The following is an 18,063-nucleotide window of genomic DNA, read 5'->3' as shown; positions in this document are numbered from 1 at the left end:
GCTTGAGCCACAGGCGCCGAGCCTCAATTGATATTTCAAAAAACACAAATATAAAGACAAGTGGATTATAAGAACCCACTATTGAGAGAGTGTCAAATTCTTTTGTCCAAAACACAGTCAGGAGTTATCTGTTTGCTCTGACAGTCCGGTATAAAAATAAAATTTTGAAATAAATAAACTGGCATGGTGGCATGGTTTAAGGATTGATGAACCCTGGCATATGGCACACTGCAGTGCCACACATTAGGGGCTGTTCAGTTCACACTGGCATGCTTCTTATATAATGATGTTTACATACTGTTATATAAAAAGAAAGAAAACTGCTAAGCTCCTAGGAAAGTGACCAACTGGGAATCGCTGCAACTATGTCATAGCCAGTTAATATTTAGAGACTAAGCTCTCATGAATCGATGCAAAAAGGCCACTATGCTACCTTATTTGGTCTACTATAAGAATCTGATGCTGCTGATTTTGAGGGAAAAAAGTTATTTTTTGTACTAAAAATATTTTTGAAGTCATAAAAGCTGCTAGAAGATCATATTGGAAAAGCTTAACTTTAGAAACATGTAAAAAGCTCACAATCTGTTGTTCATGATTATACTGTATAATTTTTAATTGGGTAAGTTTTAAAGGAGTGAGAAAGTACTTGTTTCTTTATATGTTAACAAACTAACCCTTCCTCTATTCTAATATTAAAAATAAAAAAAGTCCCCGTGCACTAGCTTATCATTTAAGATGCCCCATAAACTAAACCAGTTCAGCTAAACTGTTTTTCCTGGCAATAATTTTTTTATGTAGACATAGTCTTATACTTTATACCTCCAAACCATTGTTCAAGATGTGCCCTCTTCCCTGAATACTGAAAATAATGATTATTCACAGTCAGAAGTTTCCACGCTTGACAAAAAATTTATCATCTTTCAAGGCCCAGTTCAAATGCATCACCCATGAAGCCTTCTTTATATATCACTTTGGGATATAACCTCTGCCTTAGACTCCGACAGAAGCCAAATTAACTTGTAATAGAGGGCATGGGGCATTGTATGTATGTAGTATCTCTGCTACCCTCCGTAAACTCCAAATTTCTTTACTTGTTTAAACACCTGCAACTGAGCTTTACACAAAGATGAGATTCATTTGTTAAATGAATAAGAAAACTAATAAAATATCTTATTGACATAGTTTACCTGGAAAAAGTAAGTCATTTTGGATTATTTTATTTTACATTAAAAGAATTATGGTACTTTAACTGTGCATAATGAGAACATTTTCATTTACAGTACTAAAGGTTGGCTGATGAGGATACACTTACAAACAGGTAATTTTTAAATACTTTTTTTTTACTTACAGCATAAGAAAATGTATTTTGCCTCTTTTTCAATGTTTAGCTTCTCAAATAATTCCACGATATTTAAGATATTTAAAGGAAAACAAATGAATACATGACATTTCGTTTCCTCATCCTTCCCCTTTGGTAACAGTATAATGATGCTACCTTAAATATGGGGGTTTTAATAAACACAAACAGGAGAGAGAATAAATAGCCTAAAAACAAAATAGTCTAGGAATGAAGCTAAAGAACATGGAAATAAAGATCTTTTGTGGTGAGAAAACTGAAATGTTAATACATGGCTATATACAAAAAAAATCTGATCTGGCTCGGCGCCTGTGGCTCAAGTGGCTAAGGCTCTAGCCACGTACACCTAAGGTGGCGGGTTCGAATCCCCAGCCCAGGCCCGCCAAACAACAATTACGGCTGCAACCCAAAAAAATGGCCAGGCGTTGTGGCGGGCGCCTGTGGTCCCAGCTACTTGGGAGGCGGAGGCAGGAGACTCGCTTGAGCCCAGGAGTTGGAGATTGCTGTGAGTGATGCCATGGCACTCTGCCCAGGGGGACAGCTTGAGGCTCCGCCTCAAAAAAAAAAAAAATCTGATCTAACCTGATGAAAGGAGGCATTTTCAAAATTGATTTTTCATGCCAGATTAGAATTAAAGAAATGCTTCAAGAAAAATCAGTAACCTCCCCTCAAAATAAAGAAAAAGATATTGTATATCAACTCATCTTCTAAAAACTTATATAAAACTGTAACTTAAGAAAACTAAGAGATGATACTATAAAAAATACAAAAATAGGACATTTATGTTCAAATTAAAATGACTAGGTTGGATCTAATCATCTAGTAAACAAATACCTCTGACTATTCTATCTCTATATCTATTTAATTTACATTTGTTACACTAGAAGACAGAAAACATATGGCCAAAGTGCTGTGTAGTAAGCATGAGTTAAATAAGAATAAAAAGATATAATACCAGACATAAATAGCAAATAAGTTACACACATTTTAAAAAATATTAAATATCCAGGGAAGAGTTATTACTATAAACTAACCAAGTGAAGTTTGATGAAAGAGATGAGACTTAAATTGGATCTTAAAAAACAAGTAATATTTTTATTGCTAAAGATAAACCCAGTAAAATAAATGTCTAAAATATCTACAATTATTATTTCAAGTAGTCTGAAAATACTAGTCCTGAGAGGAAGACAGGTTCAGAATTGTGATCAAGAAGAAGTCTGACCAGGTGAGAGGATTTCATCTCCCATTCAAAGAGAGCAAACACATGGCAGGCACCAGACAAGGTGCTGGAGATAGGGGGAGAGGGTAAGTAAGAGCGAAACTGTCTTCATACTTACAAAACTTGCTGTCTAGCAAAAGAAAAGGAAAGGGAAAAGAAAAGAGAAGAAAAATTACTACTGAATGCATAGTACTAACCAGAGGGAGACTTGACTTTATTTAGAGATGGGGTCTGGCTCTGTTGCCCAGGCTAAAGTGCAGTGCCACAGTCATAGCTCACTACAGCCTGAACTCTTGGGCTCAAGAGAACTACCCGCCTCAGCCTCCCAAGTAGCTAGGACTACAGGCACATACCAACACACTGGCTAATTTTTCAAACTTTTTGTAGAGGTAGAGTCTCACTATGTTTCCCAGGCTGGTCTTGAACTCCTGGCCTCAAGTGACCCTTTGAGCTCAGCTTCCCAAAGTGATGAGATTACAGGAGTGGGCTATGGTACCTGGCCCAGAGAGAGACTTCAGAAGAAGAGGAAGGGAAGCACATGATTAGTTGGAAAAAATTAAATATTTTTTAAAATTTAGAAAAGAAGCCAGCCATGGTAGATCACACCTGTAATCCCAGCACTCTGAGGGGCTGAGATAGGAAGATCACTTAAGCTCAGGAGTTCAAGACCAGCTTGAACAAAAGTGAGGCCCTGTCTCTACTAATGATAGAAAAATTAGGAAGGCATTGTGGTGGGCACCTGTAGTCCCAGCTAAATGGGCATCAGAGGCAGGAAGATCACTTGAGCCCAGGAGTTTGAGGTTGCTGTGAGCTAGGGCTGATGTCACAGCACTCTAGCCTGGGCAACAGAGAGAGACTCTGTCTTGGGTGGGGAGTGGGAGACTAGAAAAAAGAGTACCAGTCAAGGAGACCTTCTGGCTCAAACGGAAGAACAAAGAAGCCAGTAGAACTATGGAATATGTTTTCTGTTGTTTTGCGAATGAGAATGAAAGTAAGGCAATAAGGAAGAATAATTTTAATCAAACTGAGCAAAATTTCCACGCAAGGCAAATCACTGGATTTGGACCACTCCCGCTTGAATTGTCTGATGGGCTCCGCACCTTTTGGCAATGAGCTTACAAGAAAAACAGTCCCAGGGCTGGTGCAGTGGCTCATTCCAGCACTTAGGAGGCCAAGGTGGGTGGACTGCCTGAGCTCACAGGTTTGAAACCAGCCTGAGCCAGAGCAAGACCTTGTCTCTAAAAATAGCCAGGCGTTGTGGTGGGTGCCTGTAGTCTCAGCTACTAGGGAGAGCTGAGGCAAGAGAATCACTTAAGCCCAGGAGTTTGAGGTTGCTGTGAGCTGTGATGCCACAGCACTCTACCAAGTGACCAAGTGAGAACTCTGTCTCCAAAAAATAAAAAGAAAAGAAAAGAAAAACACTCCCCTTAGGTAAATCGTAATTAGGCTGGAACCATACATGCTGTAGAGACCAAATGCTGACTCTGGCTGTGCTTACTGTGAGCTCCTAGGCAATTTACATAAGCCCACTGTGCCTCAGCCAGCTTATCTGTAAAATGGACAGAATAGCTATTATATACTGCATAGGGCTGTGATAAGGCACAAATACTTTAACACAGATGTTCAACCTATGATATATGATATCATACACTCATATATCCATCTTAAGTTGAAAATAACACTTTCACACCATTGCAAAGTTGAAAAACACTAAGGTGAACTACTGTGAGTCAGGAACTGTCTGTATATTTAAAGTATTTGCTATTTTGCTAGATAGTACATAATATAATTGGCAGAGTATGATAAGCTTTCCATCACAAAGAGCGTGGGATACTTGTGGTACCTGGCAGACTAAATTGATAGGAGCACCCCCTCAACCCATAAACATACGTAATAAAATAGCATAAAGAATTTGAAGAATAAAATCGCCAGCTGTGCTATATTGATAGAAACCTAAAGAAAATTCCAAACTGAGGAAACATTAGCGTGCCAGTGTTGCCAAGCAAGCCACTCATTCCATTCACTTGTTCGTCACACACATAACACACCAGCACGTGCCACCTACTGTTCAGGGGCTGGCTACAATCAGGAAACAGAGCAAAATTCCTGCCCCTGGAGAGTTCATACCCCAGTGGGGGAGGCAATCAGCTACATACACACAGAGAGAAGACTGGTATGGTGACAAGGAGAGAAATACCGCAGGCTGGAGGGATGGTGAGAGTTGAGACAAGCTGAAACTTTAGAGAGGGTGAGGCACCAGAACAGGGCCCTGGCAGGGAAGAGGAAGCATGCTCAAAGGCTAACCGAGAAGATTAAAAAGAGATTGCTCACAAAGTGGGGAGAGTTTAATGAACTGACAGAGACGGCAGGCAGGACACAGCATGCTGGGATTGGGAGCTGGGCACAAGAGTGGAAGTCGCAGGATAGGGCCCTGGGCAGAGGGAGGAGCCAGCAGCACAGCTAAAGCACAGCCAGACTCAGGTCTCCTCCCATCTCGCCACCAGCCTCCTAACGGGGTCTCCCACTTGCTGAATCCAATCAGAAGTTTGAGGTCAAGGAAGCCCTAATACTGCAGGCCACAGCGCACAAAGAGGGGCAGAGAATGGGCGTGCAGGAGCAAATCAACGCAGGTGGCACTAGGCTTTCAACCTTAGTCTGAAGGCACCTTTGGAGGAAAGGCACAGGGAAGTAAGGGAGTGACCACCCTGGAGAAAAGCCTTCCAGAAGAGGAAGCAGCTTCTTCAAGGCTGGGGCAGAAGTATGACTGGCTTGGCTGAAGGACAGCAAGAAGGCCAGTGAGGCTAAAGCCAACAGTAGAACAAGGAAATCCGGACGGGAGGTGAAAGGGGAGCATGGGCTTTACAGGTCATTACAAGGACTCTGCCTTTCACTGCAGGTGAGATAATCTGGAAGCCACTGGATGTTTCCAGCAAAGGACATTGATCCACTGATATCTGAGAAGGGTCCCTGGACTGCAAGGGCAGGGGTGGAATCTGAGGGGCATCTGGGAGGCTGTTCTAACAGTCTAGGTGGGAGACAGTGGTACTCAGACCACGGTACAGCAGCGAAAGTGGTGATAAATGTGTCTACTCATGGTCTGGGATTTTGAGGAAACAGTTTTAAGCAGGTTGAAAAGAAGTGCTTTTCCTTTTAAGATTTTTTTTTCTTTTAGACAGCTGAAATCATTCTGATTTCTCTAACCAGGACTGGCTATACACAATTAGTAACATGCAATAAAGCATATGCACTCAAGTCCCCATGTAAAGTAACACAGCTTAATTGCTTTCCAAAAAAGATACATGTATCAATATCAGGAATACACTTTAAAACACTAAATCCCACTTCTAAGAATCTCAATCCTAAAGTAATAAATGCACAACACAATATTATTATGACATTATAATACTCAAAAACTGGATACTTCATAGGATAAATTTATGGCACAATGAATAGACAACGTGGCCTTCAGGAAGTCTTCCAAAAGTTTTGTTAGTTTGAGTGATTTTGTTTTTGCAGCTGGGCTTTTGATAAAGATAAAATAGTGGAGATTTTAATACTGCATTCTCTGCACCTTGAATTATGATGTTGCCAATGCCAGGGGCATAAGCTTTAGCATTCATTCAAGCAGGTAGGTTTAAGGTCTAACTCATGAAAAGTTAATGACATATATCAACAGAGGACATTTATGACCAAAGATGTGGTGGTTGGTCAAAGGTGTATATCAGGGTCATAGAAGAGAATAACTGAAAATAACACTGGAAAATTAGGTTGCGATTGGGCTATGAAAGTCCTTAAATGTGAGGATAAAAAGTTTTTATCTTCTTCTATAGTTATAAAAACCCCTAAAAGTACCTTTCTCTTCAACAGAAGAGAAATGACCCCAAAAGTACCTTTTTGCAGTGAATGTGGCAGCAGTAATGCAGTACTTCACAGAATTTGAAGTACAAGAGTTCCTTGAAGTCTTTTGATTCAACTCCCTCCAAGGACAGAATTCAGGGGGAGACGCAGAAGACGGGGACACTAAGGGGTCAGCTGCAGCAATAATCTGCACTTGAGGGGCCACACAGCTGAACTAGTACAGTAGGAACAAGAGGGAAAAGGATCTGGGTCTCAAAGTCAATTTTGTACTAAAATGTAAGACAATTAACAATTACAACCATAAGCTCTGGATTCCATCCACAAACATTTTAGTTTTTCATCTTGAGAAGCTATTGGAAGACTACGTAGGATATTTGAAGCAGAATGTGTATCTATTAGTTTCCTTTAATAAAACATACAGTACAAGATTATTCTGTGCAAACCCTGAGTAGGAGTAGACTCAGTTACCTTCAACTGTCCATTTCCACTCATGAAATTATCTTAACCCTATTTATTTACTATTCGTACAAAATGCAATTTTATTTATCTATACTGATTTCCTTTTAGAAAATGTTTATAATAATTGTGAATAAGTCCATTGAGTTGTATTGTAGATATATAGACTTAGTTGTCAGATCATAGCCAAACATCTCACCGTTTCCCAGATGGCACCGTCTAAAATGAAAAATCTCTTCTGTGGTAGCAAACAGTATGCACATCTCTAAGCAATGTTGATTTCTTTTTAGTTCCTCCAAGTTGGGTTGGATTAATTATCTGCTCAATCATTGCTGATACAGACATGGATACCATCACTATGACCAAGACACCACTTAGGGAATCTAAACCAAGAGATACAACTCAAAATTTAAAATGTTATGATATCAATACTATGCGCTAACCAACTGCGCCTCAGGAATACTAAGTTTAAAATATTCGTTATAGCTCTGATAGAATTTTCTGGTTTGGGCTCAGCGCTTGTAGCTCAAGCGGCTAAGGCGCCAGCCACATACACCTAAGGTGGTGGGTTCGAATCCCCAGCCCGGGCCCGCCAAACAACAATGATGGCTGCAACCAAAAAATGGCCAGGCGTTGTGGCAGGCGCCTGTAGTCCCAGCTACTTGGGAGGCTGAGGCAGGAGACTTGCTTGAGCCCAGGAGTTGGAGGTTGCTGTGAGCTGTGATGCCATAGCACTCTACCCAGGGGGATAGCTTGAGGCTCCGTCTCAAAAAAAAAAAAAAAAGAATTTTCTGGTTTGGTACAGGCTAAATGAATTAATCTTCATATGCCATCTCACTTTGGACTTTTTCTACATCTTTTAAATGTTGTTAATGTCTCTTCTTACTTTTGATGGCTCTTGGTGAAGATGTTTTAATGGGCACAGATACATAACTTTGAATATACTAAAAACCACTGAGCTGTACATTTTACATTAGTGAATTTGTTAGGTGAATTATATCTAATGAGGCTTTTATTATTTTAAAAGTCCATTGAGAATGAATAATGCTAAGCAATACAGTATTCTAACCTGCAATTAATAATCAAAATGACTTAACTGTTGTCCTTCCCAAAGCTATCACTGCATATAAACACTGAAGTGAGAAGACTCCCTTAGACGCACGTGGACAGATACACACGTACAGGACATTTATGCTTAGTTTACTCTAATAATATCATGTCTCCACAATCTCTGTGAACACATAAACTGAACCTAGAAGTCCACTGAGGCAAACACTAGCACATGATTAAAGTAACAGTTTATCATAAATTCAGATAACTAAAGCAATTATACTTCAGGGGAGTCATTCACATACACATCATGACCGAAGTCTACAACAACTGTTAGAGTTAAAGGTCAAAGAAATACGATAATCTTTTAAATTTACCGAAGAATAAACAATTTTTTCTCAATTTTCTTAAGTTAGATTTTTAGGTCATTTATGGTCAACTCTTGATAATTCAGAATTATTGGAGAGTAAAGACATAAAAAGTTACTACTGAAAGGAAAAGTCATAATAAAATAGATACAATCATGTATAGAATCATTAAAGGCCAGGGCCTGAAAATAACCAACCCCTTTATTTTATGGATGAGAGAACTGAGGCTCAGAGAAGTTAAGGGTACTGATCAAAGTAATGACCAGTTGTGGGCAGAGCAGGGATACAAGTCGAAGGCAGTTTGACTCCAAAACCCAGAAGGGATTTGTAAGCAGAACTCTCATTATGTAGCCAGAATCAGTTTACAGACCAAAAACATTAACTTTAAATTTGTGTTTCTTCTTAAGGAATAAAAACATTATCTTAATCTATAATGCAAGCCTCCTCGGTGATTATTAATTTTAAATAAGCCTTTTAACATTTTAAAACGGTTTTATCAAGTATACTTCTAAATTTAAATTCAAAATCAAAAATAATCTGAAATATACAGTCAAACAAAACTACAAAGGGTGGATACCTATGGTAACAAGTTGTATTAAAGAGTGATTTTTGGGGAATAGTGTTTTTATCTTTTTTTTACCTTTAGCCATGTCACATTCCTTAATCATTTTGAGAAAGTTGGAAATTTCCCTATCTAGTCTCTGTTGGCATGACTGTGCTTTCTGGAAAAAAAAAAAAAAAGACAAAATTAAACTAAAAAAAGAGTTTTTTACTTGATGTTTTAATGTTTCTATTAAAACTTTCAGCTTATAAATTAATGTACTATAATAATTCAGACATATTCTTTATAGAGAAAAAGAAAAAATTTTCCTTGGAAACTAAATATAACATTTCAATCAAGTATAGATTAGTAAAAATAAATATTTCTAAATTCTAAATACATTCAACATCTGTTGTGTAGATACCGTATAATTGAATTAATCACTACCTCCTCATCATACAATGTATATCTGATGAATTATATTTCTGATTTATTAAGACTTTTAGTAGGCCTAATTAAAATTCATCAAGAAATTATAAAATATGGTCCTTAAGAATATATTTTAAAAAATGTTTTTGCTTAAAAAAAAATCCCAGATGGTCCTAACATTTGGAAACCACAAGCTGATTCTCATTCAACAATCTAAGTATACAGCGCCCACATAATCACCAAAAAGGACATTTTCTTAGTAAGTCAAAGTTTATAAAAATAAGGTAAAGTCAATTATAGAAAGTATTCTTCCTTGTAACTTAAAAGTTCTATACTTCTAGATCCCTAAAAGAAAAGCATAAATACAGATTTTTATGATATAAGTTAATCCCATCTTAATGCAGATTTGGAAGTCCAAAATGAAAAACAGATCAATCCATTTAGTAAAAAACAAGGTCATTTTAAGTTAATTTTATATATAGTTTCCCATTAAAAAAACCCAGAAAATTATAATTGCAAATTTGCTCTTGGTTATCACAATAGAAATATTTATTCTTAGAACTGTAATCTTATTAGAATCCCATTGTTGTAAGTAGAGTAATATATTTAGTCTTCTGAAGATGCCTTACTTCATACTCCTAAGCTCAACTGGCCCATCAGAAAACATTCTGCTTCCCTCAAATTGAACCTACGATAGCCCAGTGTGCAAAGGTGACAGAGGTAAGCATTCTTCACTCCTATTTCACCTTATAAATTTCTTTTCCTTTTTTTTTTGGAGATAGATTCTCACTCTGTCACCCTGGGTAGCAACTTCAAACTCTTGGGCTCAAGCTATCCTCTTGCCTCAACCTCCCAAGTACCTGGACTATAGGTGCCTGCCACAACACCTGCCTACTTTTTCTATTTTTAGTAGAAACAGAGTCTCACTCTTGCCCTGGCTGGTCCCAAATGTCTGAGCTGAAACACTCTACCCAACTCAGCCTCCCAGAGTGCTAAGATTACAGGTGTGAGCCACCACGCCTGGCTCACCTTATAAATTTCTTAGTGCTTATAAAGCTCAATTCAACCATAGTAGAAGAATTTATTCATATTAGCATATTAGAGACAGGAATGTTCTGTTTTGAACCTGCATTACTCTTTTTGTTTTGAGAGTTCTAATAACACTTATTTTTTTTTTTTCTTGAGAAGCAGAATACCGACACTATGCAATTTAAAATGCAATAGAAAAACAAATGGTATGCTTGGTAATTTTTTCAGACATAGCCTGGTAATGCAGGTTGAAGGAAGGGAAAAGTCAATCTGGAGGCACTGACACATGCGCTGCGACCAAATGCATCCCTTATGATTTATTAACAGAAAATGCCATTCTTATTCTATAATTTAATACTCCTGCTCATGTACAAGTTAACACTACTGTTTTCTCTTTTCCTCTCTATGGTGAAAGTTAGACAGAAACATAAAAGTAAGCACTGGCCTCATCTGCAGACTGTCTTATCTGTAATAAACAGGATGGTTCCTGAAGTTATAACCAAAGGCAGGGAACATCTCCCTACCAGGATGTCCAAACACTTGAACCACAGTCATCTTCCCTTAGCTTATCTACCTGGCAGTTACTAATAAGAGTTTCCTTGATTGATAATTTACTTGTTTTAAAAGGTACCTAAAAGGTCAGCTGGATAAGATTCAATCTACTCATACTGTTTTAAGTTGGGTACAGTGTGTGTCTTCAGTCCTTAACAGTTTAGTGTCATTGATACTAAAAAGAACAGAGAGAGGTTATTAATACAATAAAACAGCACATTCTTCAATTTGTGATAATTTCCCCTTAGCAGTCCCTGGTTATATTTTGAAACTAAAGCTCTATTTCTGACACCTAATTCTTACAAATTTTTTGCAGAGTCAACATGCTGTCTCATTCCTGCCAGTCACATTATGTTAGGGTCTTTTAAAGTACTAACTTCTATTTATTTACTCCACATAAATGGGATCCCACTATGAACAATGTTCAAATACCTGAAGGCTGACAGCGTTTTAACTTTGCTTAAGTTACATGGGCAAAGCACACCAGAATGAGGAGTCCACCACTGACAGGGGCCCCCGGGGACTGGGAGGCACCCCACCCAGTGAGGAGCTGAGCCACACTCACAACACAGGCCTCCAGTTCAGACTATTGATTTTAGCAGCTAATTCTGTGTGACCCAAGCGGATGTTAAACTACCTATGATCCCTGACCTAGAGGACAGCCCAAAACCCGGTATCAAGGGGGTGAACAGCTAGAGAGGAACAGGAATTGATTCCAGGGTATTTCCTACAGAAAATCCAAATTTAATCCATGAAGAACAGAAGCAGGTTACCTCCTCCTCAGCAATAAAAAGGAAGAAATCACTAACATATACATTATGGTGAGTGAAAAAGTCACCAAAGAGCACATACTGTATGATTCCATTTACATGGAATTCTAGAACAGGAAAGCTGACAATGCCCATCATGACACTGTCATTCCATCACGTCACTAGCTAGTGGCTGTCCACTGGGAGAGGAGCAAGGGACCTTTCTGAGGGGATAAAAATGGTCTGTATCTTGAGAACAGTAGTAGTTACACAGGGTAACGTTTGTCAGAATACATCAAAGTCAAGACAAAATGAATTTGGTTTATTGTATAAAAATTACACCTCAGTAAAAATAATTCAAACTTTTAAATATTAGATTTTAGGAAACTGACAACTTTTTTCTCTGCAAGATTCCTTTCTCCAGTCTTCCCAATTCCAATAAAGTCCAAATTTCAAGGAAAATCCATATCCCATCTTTCTTAAGTCAACACAGCAGTTTATTCTTTCTGACACCTGATGATCAATATGACCCTGCTCTGTAATTCTCTTAATGTTTTACTTTGCAATATATATTTACATAAAGTAAAAATACTAAATAAAAGGGCTAGGCACAGTAGCTCTTGCCTATAATCCCAGCACTTTGGGAGACAAAGCAAGCAGGATCACTTGAGGCCAGCAGCTCCAGACCAGCCTAGGAATATCATGTGAGGCCAGTTATCTGAGATTGCAGTGAGCTGTGATGACACCCCTGCACTCCAGCCTGGGTGACAGTGAGACCTCATCTCTAAAAAATTAAAACATTTAAAAAAAAAAAGAAGGCTATACAGAGGAAAGTAATTCTACTTCACATACCTGTCACTCCTAAAGCCTCTGTGTTGTGCTTTCCCCAGCACCAAAGCAACAAGTACTAATCTCTCCGCTTTCCCAGGATGATCTAAGTCTACACAGGATGTGAGTATACATCACCTACTTTTTCTCCCAAGTAGTAGCATATTCAATGCGTCATTTACACCTTGCCCTTTTCACTTAACTGTAAGTCTAAAATATATCGGTATATATAAATTTGCCTCAGTTTTGCCTGAATGTGCCAATCCTTACCAGCTGTGTGTTGATGTACATGTATTTTTCTGCACATTTATTTTTGCTAGGAGTCAGTGATTCCTAAATCAGGAAAGTTTTATATTACTTTCTCATTTGACTAATCTTTAGCATCATCTGTATCTGAACTAGATACAATTCAGATCCCCACTGGCTCAAGATATTCTCAACAAATAAACCCCCCCTTTGCCAGTACTACCCAGTGCTGCCCAATACAACTTTCTACAATGTCAGAAACATTCTATGTCTGTGCTGTCCCATGTGGCAGGCGCGTGTAGCTAATGAGCACTCGAAATCAAGCTTGTTAAAATGAGAAACTGAATTTTCAATTTAATTTTAATTAAGTTAGTTGTAACTAGCCACATGCGGCTAGTAGCTGTTACATTGGACAGTGCCGTTCAATGTTAATACCATGCTTGACTTTCTCTTCCCACAACAACCATGAGGGCAGTATTTACAGGACTTATCTCGTACTTTTCTCCCTGAAGGCCTAACCTCAAGGCAGTGATAGAGAGCTAAGAGGAATGTTTAAAGTTTTTCAGGGGCCCTTATTTTAAAGGGAGGTAAAATAAACTAAAATTATTGCATATGGTCACTTTTTCAGTATGGACGGTCCCCCAGGTCCCCCCCTCCTTTTTTTCCCTTTCTTTCTTTTTTTTTTTTTTATTTTTGAGACAAAGTCTTACTTTGCTGCCTTCAATGAAGTGCTGTAGCATCATAGCTCACAGCAATCTCAAACTCTTGCGGTTAAGCAATCCTCTTGCCTCAGTCTCCCGAGTAGCTGGGATTACAGGTACCCACCACAATGCCTGGCTATTTTTTTTGAAGACAGACTCTTGTCTTGAACTCCTGAGCTCAGGCAATCCACCTACCTCAGCCTCCCAGAGTTCTAGGATTACTGGCATGAACCACATCTGGCCTCTTCTTTCTTTTTTTCTTTCTTTTTTTTTTTAAAGAGAGTCTTACTATATTGTCTGGCTAGACTCAAACCCCTAGGCTGAAACGACACCCCCATCTCAGCCTCCTGAGCTGAGACCATAGCACACACCACTGTGACCAGCTTTCCCCAAATTCTTACAGGTCTAGTACTAATCTGAAAGCATTTTGACGAGAAAAGATACAGTTTTGTGGTTAATTCAGAGGATTTTAGAGTATTTCAATCCTATAGATACCAAGACTAGATTTGTTCCACATATTGGCCTCCAAATTTCATTGGAACTTAACTCAAGGATCAAGGGCATCCTGGAGCAGTCTACCACAAGCTGCAATTCAACACATTTCAAAGGTCATTTCAGACTCCACCTATCTGAACTAGCCTCCAGATGTTGAGGCAGAATCAAGACTCACAGAGTTAGCATTCAGACTCTGTTAGACAGAGTCATGTCTATAACCTGCAAAATCTGCTTAACCCTGACTAAAACTTTCTCTGACTTCAGGTGCTATAAAATCTGGAAAACAAAAACTTCATGGTTTTAAAGTTAACATGTGAATGATATATTCAAATAAGGGATGATTTGAAAGGCACAGTAGAGGTTAATAACCTGAAATGAAAAACATTTGAAAGTTTTTCAATGGTAGGCAAGTTAATATGCTTTTATTATTAATAAAATGTTAAAATGACCATGATCACAAGAAAGGTATTAGTATGCTTTCTAAGGCCTTCCAGGTTTATTTCCATTTATTTTATATTGAGAGCAGATATAGTAAGTAGGGAAGATTTCTTTTCACTTGGGAAATATTGAGTAAAAGTTAAAATATTTAGTATTTCACTTGTTCATATTTTATAAGTTCATATTTTACTTGTTTAACATAATTTTGGTCATATGTTTTCAAACTTTCCCTGTTTTCCCAAAGAGTTCTAATGGTGTTTAGATGCTTTGGTAGGCATGACTTTTACCAAGTTTATTAATCTGAAAATTATGTTTATAGTTCTTACATATTAGGCTTTTAAACAGAAGTAATACTGATAAAGCAACTATCAACAAATTCTGAGGAATGTTCTTAAGACAAAATAGGAGATCTCAAATTCTTCACTGTTCCATCATAAATTAAGATGAGGGATTGACAGTCAAATTCCCTCTTATATTTAAATGTATGGGCCCTTGAGTCAAAAAAATTCCACAGATATTAGCAAACTTAAGCTCATTAAAGTTAATTAGAAACATTCAGTCTTGCAACTAATCTATTTTTAAAGGATTAAATTTAGTAGGCAAATTCATATATCTTGATATAATAATTTGGATTGAAACTAATCATCCTTTTATAGTGCTAAGTTTTCCAAACCCAATTCGCATGCATTTACATATAAAGAAAGTGCATATAAAAGACAGAGGCAGACATAGAGTGGTGTGATGGACACTGGAGACTCAAAAGGGGAGAGGGAGGAAAAACTACCTATGGAGTACTATGTGCACTACTAAGGTGCTGGGAGCACCAGAAGCCCAGACTCCACCACTGTACAATATACACATGTAATATATACATGTAACAGAACTCAACTTGTACCCGCTAAATATAGTAAAAATATTTTAAAGGAAAGAAAAAAAGATACAGCCAGAAACTGATGCCCATTTTTCTGGGCAAAAAAAGTAATAACTATTTCATTCCAATTACATATGCTAATATACCTCTACGGGTAAAGCCTTGATGTTACTTCAGATGAGAGCCTCTCCATTCATTATTGACGCTTTACCTTACCTCTTAGCAATGAAGTTATAGATTACAAGTAGTTAAATGAAAACTACTGACCAAGAAGGTATCACTATGGTTGCATTATTTAAACTATGAAATATGCAGTGAAGTCACAAAGGGCAGGAAGTCAAGCTCTGCACACTTCCCCTACTGGCAGCAGCTTTCAAACAGAACGACAATCTGATTACAGCAATGTAAAAAGTTAATGTTTAGGCACATGTAGGTATTGCTAGAGCACATCTACAAAGCTATCTGCTAGTATTGCCATGACAGAGACAGTGTAAATACCAATAGAATATGACTGAACAAAGAGCAATACTATTCTTATTGTCAGAAACTGTCGCTTCAAAATCTCCCATCTTAAAAAAAAGTCGTAATAAACCAGTGTGACAGAGTTAGCGATAAAGGCCAGGTTACCTATTCCTATTTACCTCTAAGGATTTCTTCAAGTCTACAGCAGAAACTGCATCTTCCTCCTCATCATCGGTCAACTGGTCCTGGGAACAGTAGTGAGTGCTGTAAGCAGAATGTTCTTCTATTGCTTCCAGCCAATTCTGAAATAATCCAAGGATTTAAATAAAATAAAAGCATTGTTATTCCAAAGAGATAATATGATAATGATCTGGGAAGCATAAAACTTAAATAAAAGCAACCAACAATGAAATAATAATACAGGTTTCTGGTCTGCAATATGTCTAGGTAAAAAAATTTTCCCAGTACTTTAAAAAATATCATCTGTAAGTTTACATGTTTATTAATATTAATACTCAAATTAAGTTATAGAAATTAAGTCATGGATGAATTTTTTTTCACTTAACATTATACATTCTCAACATGTTTGAATGGGTTATAATACAGTAATGGATCCAGACACAGGATTTTGCTAACTTGAAATCAAAATATAAGTATAAGAAATTCAGATCATATCAAGGTGGCCAACAATTGCCCTGATGTTTTAACTTTTGCTGTATATTTTTTAAATCAGAGATTTCACAAAAAGAATGTTTGGCCTAAAAATACCCATCTTACTGCTATCTCTTTTCCTTATAGCATTATTCAGGATCGAATCTTAACATTTTATGAAATGTTGGGACAGTCATGGGTTAGACTGTTAAGGTTCTTTGCAGGGATAAAGTTAACCACTTTGGAAACTTGATTTTTTAAACCCTTCCATGGTTTATTTAAACATACACGCACAGGACAAGATAGATCTATGGATAATGCTTTGATTTAAAGGAATATGGATTCTCCATTAAATAACAGTAACGTGAATTTTGGTCAAGTGAATCCCAATTTTCTTGCTGCTATTGTTCAATTTACCAGTATAGTGGCTGTCTGTACTGTAATAAGCATCAGAACACCTCGACTATAGTCAGGTTCTATCACAAGCTGCACAGCCTTGGGAAATCACTTTAGTCTTAAAATCATTAGTTTCATAATCTATAAATTAAGGGGTAAAGTAAGTAATCATTTATTCTCAGAGAATGCCCCTCATATTCACAAATTCAAAAACAAATTGTAAACAGAGAACATCTGTAGGTAAATGTTCATAAAGAACCAATTTATAAGCCAAATTACAAAGCTTTATATAATTGCTCCCATTAAAAAAGTATAACCAGAACTAGGTATGGTGGCTCATGTCTATAATCCCAGCACTTTGGGAGGCTAAGCCAAGAGGATCGCCACTTGAGACCAAGACTTCAAGACCAATCTGAGCAACATAGGAAGACTCTGTCTCTATAAAAAATAGAAAAATTAACTGAATATGGTGGTGCACACTTGTAGTCCCAGCTACTTGGGAGACTGAAGTAGGAGGATCGCTTGAGCCAGGAGTGTGCAGTGAGCTATGATGAGGCCACTGCACTCCTGTACTCTAGACCAGGCAATAGAGTGAGACCCTGTCTCCAAAAAAAAAGGTGCCATCAACAAGATCTTAATTGTTAATACCAAACCTATGTCACATTCTTCATGTCTTTAAATGTTCTTAAATTTTTATGACAGATAAATGAATCCATAAGATTACCTCTCTTGACTGTTGTTGAAGGCTATTCTTAGGAACCCTGAAGCCATGAATAGTGTCATCAAAGCATTTAATAAAGAAGAGGCAGCTGTCCGTGGACTTTACCTTGGATATAAAGAAGTCAGCAAGACAACAACATTCAGTCACATAAAAAAGACCCTAAAATTATCTACAAATAAAATTATAGTAGTAACCTAACTTAATGATACCCAATCGAACATTTAAAATATTGATTGATAAGAACTGATCACAGCAGGACTGTCAAGTACATTGTGGCTTACCCATGTCAAATCTGGCTTCCACATTATTAGTTACTCAATGTAAATTCAAATAGTTCATTAGGTATACAGTTTTAGTTTCACCCTTCTGTTTACCAACGGTATAGTTTAGCATGCACTGGGGCTGTAAAATTCCTTAAATACCACAGATCCAATATTTTATGCAGACCACTCTTCTCAACTTGTTCCTTTTTTTTTTTTTTTAGGGGAGATAAGGTTGATGAACAGGAAATGGGAAAGAGAACCAGTAATAATTTTTTTTAAATAAAAATTTACAAAGAAAGGGGGTTTTAAAAAAATGCTGGATTCAAAACAAAAAGCAACCACACAAAGAAACTGAGAAGTAAACAAAAGTAAACAGATTGATG

The 18,063-nt window shown here is 37.5% G+C and overlaps 1 protein-coding gene across 2 annotated transcripts in view; it reads right to left on the bottom strand.

Annotated features, from left to right (window-relative positions):
* OSBPL1A (oxysterol binding protein like 1A) overlaps nt 1–15,952 on the bottom strand; it is a 143,214-nt gene extending 127,262 nt beyond the window's left edge. The window contains exons 1-2 of one of the 2 annotated variants that reach the window (XM_023510208.1): nt 15,829–15,952; nt 8,949–9,030 (exon numbers count right to left, since the gene is read on the bottom strand). In XM_023510208.1, the coding sequence (XP_023365976.1) occupies nt 8,949–8,976 (28 nt within the window). In that variant the 5' untranslated portion in view covers nt 8,977–9,030; nt 15,829–15,952. The remainder of the gene's footprint in view (nt 1–8,948; nt 9,031–15,828) is intronic. The other variant, XM_023510209.1, reaches the window with a different exon arrangement.
* Nucleotides 15,953–18,063: the final 2,111 nt, after the last annotated feature.

This window comes from Otolemur garnettii, unplaced genomic scaffold (assembly GCF_000181295.1).
Source record: "Otolemur garnettii isolate 467f Iridium unplaced genomic scaffold, OtoGar3 scaffold00012, whole genome shotgun sequence".
NCBI lineage: Eukaryota > Metazoa > Chordata > Mammalia > Primates > Galagidae > Otolemur > Otolemur garnettii.
The sequence above is the reverse complement of the archived record's forward strand: the minus strand, read 5'-3'. Positions and strand labels throughout refer to the sequence as shown.